Source organism: Magnolia sinica, chromosome 5, assembly GCF_029962835.1.
Source record: "Magnolia sinica isolate HGM2019 chromosome 5, MsV1, whole genome shotgun sequence".
Lineage (NCBI taxonomy): Eukaryota > Viridiplantae > Streptophyta > Magnoliopsida > Magnoliales > Magnoliaceae > Magnolia > Magnolia sinica.
Window position 1 is genome coordinate 84,593,434 of NC_080577.1, and position 8,947 is coordinate 84,602,380.

The 8,947-nt window shown below is 41.4% G+C and overlaps 1 protein-coding gene across 10 annotated transcripts in view; it reads right to left on the reverse strand.

Moving 5' to 3' along the window:
- LOC131246230 (probable ubiquitin-like-specific protease 2A) overlaps positions 1 to 5,553 on the reverse strand; it is a 56,002-nt gene extending 50,449 nt beyond the window's left edge. For 4 of the 10 annotated variants that reach the window (XM_058246151.1, XM_058246152.1, XM_058246153.1 and 1 more), the window contains exon 1: positions 5,296 to 5,548. In XM_058246151.1, the coding sequence (XP_058102134.1) occupies positions 5,296 to 5,353 (58 nt within the window). In that variant the 5' untranslated portion in view covers positions 5,354 to 5,548. Of the gene's footprint in view, positions 1 to 5,295 lie in introns of all 10 variants that reach the window. The other 6 variants (XM_058246147.1, XM_058246146.1, XM_058246155.1 and 3 more) reach the window with 5 other exon arrangements.
- Between the last annotated feature and the right edge of the window lie 3,394 nt (positions 5,554 to 8,947).

An 8,947-nucleotide genomic window follows, 5' to 3' on the forward strand; every position in this document is an offset into this window, starting at 1 on the left:
TACAAATCACCTCCATCCTCGTCGCATCTGTTATGAACTTCTTAAAATGATCTCCAGATCTTGGGAGATATACCTATGCGGTGCTGCATTGCAAATAATCATCAATGAAGGGTATGGAGGAAAAAAAAACTAACCTGCTAGGAGCTTGAATGATTAGTAGTTTACTAATGTCACTATGAAAAATCTGTAAGACTTCTCCTCACGACCTCAATCAAGATGCCTTGGAGAATGGTTCTCACTTTTCTTGACAGTTCTCTCAAAAAGTCGGAAGCCCATTCTGGTTAGTGACCCTAGCAGTCCACCTCGCAGTAGTCTTATAATTCAATCTTTTCCTATGCACAACTTATGACTCCTAAGCGGAATAGTTCGAAAATCCGGAAAACCTTTCATGTCCTTCATTATATACCTTGTTGCCCTAATTTTCACTCGGGGCAATTCTTGGTCCAATCGCTCATCTTAGCTGCTCAAAAAAACAGGAACAATCTTATCAAGTGAGTTGTGTAGCTTGACAAGGCCTGACTAGCTAATTTGGATGGGAACACAGTCGATTACACAGAGGATATGGTCTACTTGACTCTTAAATTTTTTTCAAAAGGAAATATTTACAAATAATTCTCTATGCCAATAGTCATACCACCTCCAATCTCGATGGCATTCATCTCCACCTCATTCTCTAAATGATCATCATATCCTTACATGTCTCCTGATAGATTCAATGTTATACAGGATTTTGTTGAGAACCAAACCAAAAATCTAATAGAGATCTAAACATGGCTATTATCCTTTGGCCTTCTTTCAAAATTTGGTTTTCTTTCAAAATGCATCCGGTATTACAAAAAAAAAAAAAAAATCCTGATTAGTTGCTCCATCTGTCTAATTTGATCTCCAGCATCTTATACACATTAAACTCCATCAGCACAATTCTAATGTCAAAGTCCAACAGTTTGGCATATGTTCCCATCAATGCCTCCTACATCTCCTTCACGATCCCATACACATCAAATATGGTAATCATTATTTTTTGCATGTTGCTAAGGAGGATGTTCCAAGCTATTCTATTGTGCTCAAGGTATTCAAAAACGGTAACGATGGCGGAACAATCACTATTACCATTATGATAGAGGCCATTACGGCCCTTTTTATAGCATGTATTGGTCTCGTAATAGACTGTTACGGAGCCGTTACAGCCCATTTTTTCCATAACAGTTGTTATATAACAATTTTTTAACACCTTAATTGTGCTTCCTCCAATTATCATACTACATTTTTAGCAATGTTAAGATCTGTCATGGGGATGTTGTTGTTGTTTACAAAAAATGGCTTTCTTTTGTAGCAATTTCGATTCATTTGGATTATCATGTCAATGAGACAATGTTCGCATCCAAAAATGCCTTGCCAAAAGGTTTTTATTACTTCTGGAAACAAGACGCATTCCAGGCCGTGGTCTAACCGAAGCCCTTAATGACAATCCCTAGGTAAACACATTTATTAAAAAACAAAAAGTAGGAAAATAGCCCGTTACATGGTACAAAATAGCATACGCAAATAATGCATGAAGACCCTAATTTATGTCTTTCGTCTTCAGAATGTCCGGATCCTCAATCAACCCAGAATATTTTGGCGCTTCACAAGCATAATAGCCTTTGGCATTTAGGGATCTTGCATAACCAACAGAGCGTCGGGATACTATCATAGGATGCCTATCATGTATCTAGCAAGGCACATGCTTCAGACAGCCATGTAGCCTTGTGGCATACACTACCTTGTTGAACAGTTTCTAACAACATTGTCAAAGTTGGGACTTTAGGTATTAACATTGCCATGGGTCACATATGCCAGTGGAATAATATAAGCTTTCAGGGTTTTGGATTCCCTCCAGAACGGGTATGTACTGCCAAAGGAGCAGAGAGGCAAATATTTGCCACTCAAATGATGGTTTTGGACACATGTGACAAGCTTATTGGACGAGTCGTGGATTTCCATCAAACCAGAACGCAGAGCGCTAGACAACTATGCCTCTCATGCTACCCCATAATCTGCACTTGCACTAGATAATGACTGATTGCATGAGGTGACCTTCACACACCATCTATCAGCAAAGTCACTCTCCACGTCGGTGCGCTAGGTGGATTCTGGCCACTTTACACTTGTGTAAAGCTAGTCTCATCGTTCCCTTTTCTTGAGGTGCGTGTGCTAGAAAAAGGAGTGCACGAAGGGTACTTGGACATTTTTCCTATGTCAACAGTTTTCCACATATATGGCTCATTCTCAACACTCTCTAACATATAAAACATCCTCTTCGTCCAATAAGATTCTAATATTCTCTTCCAATGATCAAAACGTTCCCATTGAATTCTTCACTTTTTGATAATGCAATTACAGCTTATGAGCGACAATTGGGGCACGATAAACAGCTGTTAGAAGACAACGCAGGGTACAACAAACAGTTCTGACAACCCTGCAAGTGAGAATATCAGAACCAAGATGAAGATGACCAGTGACACAACTGCGGCGCATCCCACCTCTTGCACGATAGAAGCATAGCAGAATGGCATGGGCAGTGGTATAACTGACCTGGCATGCAACAAAAGCACTCAGAATTTTCATGCGACAGAGGCATAGCCCACCTATCCACAACAAGGCCAACTCAACAGTTGGTGATTAACAGAGACATGGCCTGAAGGCATAACCACCTGTGCTACCACAGTAATAGCACAATAGTCGCAATTAACAAAGGTGCAGGCACCGATCCTGTCATAGAAATATTGCCCACCTGCCGCGCAACAAAAGGCAGAGCGACACAAGCACATCCCACCCACCATGCAAAAAAAGAATGACAAAATTGCTATGCAACAGCGATGCAGCCACACAGCCGCAGCCTGCCAATCACACAATAGAACCAGCTCAACAGTTGTAATTGGCTGAAGGGCAGCCCATGTCTTGCAATAGAAATGGTGCAATTGTCGCAATTTGACAAAGGCACAGCATGAATATGCTACCCACCTATCCTGCAACATAAGCATGGCCCACATGCAATGTCGCTGACAAAGCTGTAGCCGTATAGGCACAACAACTGACCTGTTGCGTGATAAAAGCACAGCAGAATTGTCTTGCGACAATAGCACGACAGAACCAGCTCAACAGTCATGATTGGCAGAGACATAGGAACCGCAACCCACCTATCCTATCATGAGAACAGAATAACACAGCAGTTGCAATTGACAGATGCACAGCCTATCAATCCTATGGCAGAAACATGACCCACAAGTCGAATGACACAGGCACAGTCCACCAGTAGTGTAACAAAAGCATGGTGGAATCAGTGTGACAGTGATGCAGCCAAAAAGGCACAGACCACCTATCACACAACAGGAGCAGCACAAGAGTCACATTTGGCACCTGTCATGTGACAGAAACAGAACAATGGTCGCCATTGATAGAGGCACAACCCACATGTTTCACAAGTGACAACAAAGATGCAGCCACCCAGATGCAACCCACCTACCGTGGGATGAAACTACGATAGATTTGTCATTTGAAAGTGCAGCCATACAGGTACAACCAACCTGTTGCACGATAGAACCAGCTCAACAGTTGAGATTGACAGAGGAAAACGTGTCCTACAACAGAACCAACACAACAATCTCAATTGACAAGGGTGCATCCAGAAGGTGCAACCCACCCGTGCTACAACAGAAACATGGCCCACATATCATGGGACAAAAGCACAACCACACATGCATATCCCACCTGTTGCTTGACAGAAGCACGGTCAAATTGTCATGCAACATTGCAGAAGCCACACAGGCAAAGCCCGTCTGTCATGCAAGAGAACCAGCTCAACAATCCAACTGATAAAGGCTCAATGCGCCTGTCCAGCGACAGGAACAGCACAACAATCACAATTGACAAAGGTATGGTTTTGCCTGTCCTATGACAGAAACGTGGCCCACATGAAGAACGACAAACGCCTGGCCACACAGGTGCAGCACACCAATCGCGCAACAAAAGCACTGAAGAATTATAGTGCGAAAGTAGCGTAGCCATACGGGTTTCCTACTAACAGCTAATGAAGGCCATTCCACTACTTCAAGCAAAGCCAACCTGTCACTCAACAGTCACAATTGCCAAAGACGCAGTGCATATAACATGAGAGAGAGGCAAGGACATATGGGTGGCCAGCCATGCCCCATGGACCCTACTATGGGTTGCTACTAACACCCACAACATATATAAACCAACTCTTACCATTATTTAACTTACATTAAAACTCAAAGCTCTTTAATAATATATATATATATATATATATAGAGAGAGAGAGAGAGAGATAATCACTTGCGCACCTTTGAACACATGTCATGGGCACAAAATCTGAATGGTCCATGTGATGTGGCATCCAATGGAACCCCTAAGGCCCAACTTTTAGCCTGATCCAAAACTCTGGTGGGCCATAACAAAGGGAAACATTTTCCTCCCTTGATTTGCCTCTTCCTTTGCTATGGCCCACCAGAGTTTTGGATCAGGCTAAAAGTTGGCCCTAGAGGTTCCATTGGATGCCACATCACATGGACCATTCGGATTTTGTGCCCATGACACGTGTGCAAAGGCGCACAAGATTTCTCACCTAAGAAGATGTGCAGGTGATTCTCTCTAGTTCTCACCTAAGAAGATTAGCAGGTGATTCTCTCTCTCTCTCTCTCTCTCTCTCTCTCTCTCTCTCTCTCTCTCTCAGGTGGACAGTCTCGATCGATCGATGGATAGTCCAAGTTTCCCAATTGAACTCGAATCCATCATCGTTTTGGTGGATTCAACTCCATGTGATAGTTCACGACCATTTTAGAAGTGATGGCGAAATATGAAGTCTAGCCATACCTCATATAGAAGAAGGTGCTAGACTCCAACGGTAGTTTTTCACCATTTAAAAAATGGGGGTAACTCTTCAAACATGCAGCAATTCAGACAGTCCAAATCGCTGACCCAACTGTGGATGGAGCATGACCAAAAAATTGCAAGGGGAAGATAATATCAACCATCTCAGATTTTCCATTCGAATTGGGACCAGTCACTATTTTATTTTTAACCATCCATTCGACAGCCATTGATTGGATGGTCAGGATTGCTTGATCAATGTGATTTTCGATGCATGTTCCATCCACATTACGACCTAGAATGTGGATGGTCTGGATAGCTGTACATCAGTGCCACATGTGAGGAAGATGAGTCACCACCATTCTCTTAAATGGTGCAAAACTAACATAAGAGTATACTCTAAGAAGAAGCAGAAGAAGAGAGAACCTGGGTTAGGAGAAACGAGGTCGGAAGAAGCGGTTTTGTCGAGCTTTCTCTTTCCCATCTGAAACGGCTAATTACCTTCTCTAACGCTGTTAGTTGAAGGACTCGCCGTTAACTCTCTCTCTCTCTTATCAGCCGAACCGCATTTCCACTTTCCCTTGCTATAAAATGTCTCTCAGGCGAATCGGAGAAAGATAGAAGGCGCCCGAGCTTCAGAGGAAAACTTTGATGCTCTGCAGACTGGGACGGATGATACGCGGAACTTAGGGCCCGTTTGGATACCACCGGGTAAGTTACTTTTTCAACTCACATGCGCAAATGAGTTAATTTTTTTTTACTTAGGTTAGTTTAGTAAGCCGCTAAACTAACTTATGCGATGAAAGTTACTTATTCCCATTAATTTTCTTTATTTACTTTGTAAATTCTTTATTTCTCTCACATAGGATTTGGGTTTTGGCGAATGGCTAAGCACCTACATGAGTTAAATTCCTGCTTTTCTGAAATTACCGGTGTACATGGTTTGCGAGTGCCTGCATCCGTGAGGACTCGTCTCACCTTGATATGAGCAGGGCACACCTAAACGTTATAAGAAAGAAGTTTTTAATTCCTCTCTCCATGTGATAAATGGTCCGTATCAAATGATGGCTTACATAATGTGCAGTCCGCATAAGTGGATTGCCTACTCCCAGTAGTGAGTTGGCTTCTAAATAGTGCTCTATGAAGCCCACCATGATGTATGTGTTTTATCCACATGGTCCATCTATTTTTCTATATTTTTTCAGGGCATGATCCAAAAAATGAGATAAATCCAAATCTCAAGTAGCATACGTCATAGGGGTGCACATCGAACTGGTAGAACCGTATAACCGGACCGGAACCATTGGATCTGTCCGGTTTAGTCCGGTTCTAGACAAGACCGGTTCCGGTTCCAAAAGTTTGAGAATCGTTGGATACAAATCAGTTCCGATTTATGGCCCTGTAGAACCGAACTGAACCGTTGATCCGAACTGTGACCCGAACCGTCGATTCGAACCTTTACTTTAAAGTTTTTTTCTTCTTTTTATGGTACATTAGAAAGATAATCCATAACATTTCTTTCTTTCTGTCGAAAGATAATCCATAGCATCAACTTATTTCTTTTGAAATTGAAGCTCAGAGACAGCCATGTAGAGAGCCATCTTTTATTACCTGAAATAGATCTTCCAGCTCATTTTCGTTGTATTGCATCGAATTCTTTATTCTTCTTCTTTTAATGCCATCCTTTTTATTTGGTCATGGGTAGGCCAAGTTGCTTTCTAATATAAGTTACATAGCAATGCTAATATTAAATAGAGCTGGATAGTTGTAATGCGTCATTGATCTCCTCTTTACTAGTATCATAGTTGTGAGGATTTTCATTGTTTGATCAATAGGATAAACATGGTGCTTTGTTTTGCTTTGCTATATGCAATAAAATATTAACTTTCTATGTTGACTTAATGACAAGGATGATTGTGCAATTATAATCTTACAACCTTACCTACATGGCTAATGCAAACAGCTCCATAGTTGTTTGATATGTGTGAAATCTAAGCCACTCATCTGGTGTGTCTCACCATGTAGATCCCTTGGCTGGGAAATCTAGCCATCTGCTCATTAGGTATCTAACACAGCAAATGGACGATTAGAAAAATTGACCAATAGTCACTAAACACAAACGTGGGGACCACTGAATTGAGTGAACCAGCTTGATATTTGTGCCAGAGCTTGCAATGCATGACCTGTGCATCTGTGGCCACCAGGTGGGGCTTGCATATTGAGTCTCTAGGATCATGCATGTTTGGCAGCAACTGCACTGGCAATGACCTGCTCCCTTTTCTCATTGTCTTTCTAATGCTTGATCCTTGTTCTACAATTGTTAGGAGGTTTTTCATTCAGCTTTCAACACATCCCAGTGAAGAAAATTAGGGCAAGAGCTCCAACTAATTGAATAACCCAAAAAGGAAAAAAAAAATCAGAACATTATCTAATTGGGCTGGATTTTTAAAAGCCCAGAACGGTGGAACCAAACTGTTTTTCACGATCCAGTTCCTGTTCAGTTCTAGAGTGCTAACGGTCCGGTTCCGGTTCCAATATTTGAAGAACTGTTAGGAACGGTTCGGTTCCAGTTTCACCCCAGAACTGGACCAAACCGACCCGTGTGCACCCCTAGTACGTCATAAGAAAATAGTGGTGCTTGAACATCCACCATTAAAAATTTCTTAGGACCCACTGTAAAGTTTATTTACCATCCGACCTATTGATTAGGTAAAAAAGATCTAGATGAAGGGAAAACACAAATATCACCCTCATCCAAACTTTTGTGGTCCCTAAGAAGTTTTTAATGGTGTGTTCAATCACCACTATTTCTTATGGTGTGGTCCACTTGAGATTTGGATCTTCCTTGTTTTTGGGCTTTATGCTCTTAAATGATCTAAAAAAAAAATGGATGGATGGCGTAGATCAAACACATACATCATGGTGGGGGCCGCGAGCACCATCTAGAAGTCACTGGCTACTGAAAATTTGAGTCTGTAATCCACATAAAAGGTGGAGCTCACATGATGGATGGTCCACATAAAAGGTGGGCCCTACATTATGGATGACTCACATCAAGGTGAGCACATATAATGGATTGTCCACATCAAAGGTAGGCCCTTAATGATGAATAGCCTACATCCAAAGCGAGCCCACAAGATGAATGATTCATATCAAAGGTGTGATCCACATGAGGGGCAGTGGATGTTAAAGATGGCACTACATGATGGACAATAACATTGAAGGTGGACCCCTATATGTACCCCACCTTAAACAGGATAGAACTACTTTCGACTTTAGTATTAGCTTCGACCAAAAGTACCCTATAGTCCAACGCTTGCATACACAACTGTATAAAACGGATAGACTATAGCTTGCGATGGGTTTCAGAGATATCTAACAAGCCAGATCAATTAAAGTGACTTGTCGACCCATATCTGTACTCAAATCGTCTAGGTCTTTAGGATAAGCAAGTATGCAATATTCAAATAAAGCCACTCCTGGGCTTACCGTAGAGCCCTAAAATTATGAAGGCAAAGTTCAAGGAAAACATTAATGAAATTGTGCCGGATGGGCCGTAATGCATCTAAGTGTGGAATATGGCGAAGCTATAGAATGTAAACTAAGTCCTAGGGGAGGGGGGTGATTAGGACCAATTAAAAATTATGCCAATTTAAAATCCTAATTATCTAACTTAAACTAATTTGCAATTAAACTACGCAAGACAATCTAACTCTAAGGCTTCCAAGCCAATAGAGGGTCCAATCACATAGGTTATACTAGATATACAAGTTAAGTAACTAGCCTATATAAGATAGTGTATATGAGTGTGTGGGATGTGAGTCCTATAAATCCTAAATATTCATCTAATCATGCGTCATATTTAAACATTCAAGACACATAAGCATAATTAAATAAATGCCCAAATAGCAATCCAAAATACGATCATATATAGTGATTCAGCAACGTGCCTACTCCACTCCCAGCAGACACACTCAACTCATAAGTGTACCAGATTTCACTATCGGAGGTTTTAAATCAAGTTAGGCTCTAACCTTTACAGCCCTATACAAAGACTCTAAAATTTATGCCCTATACA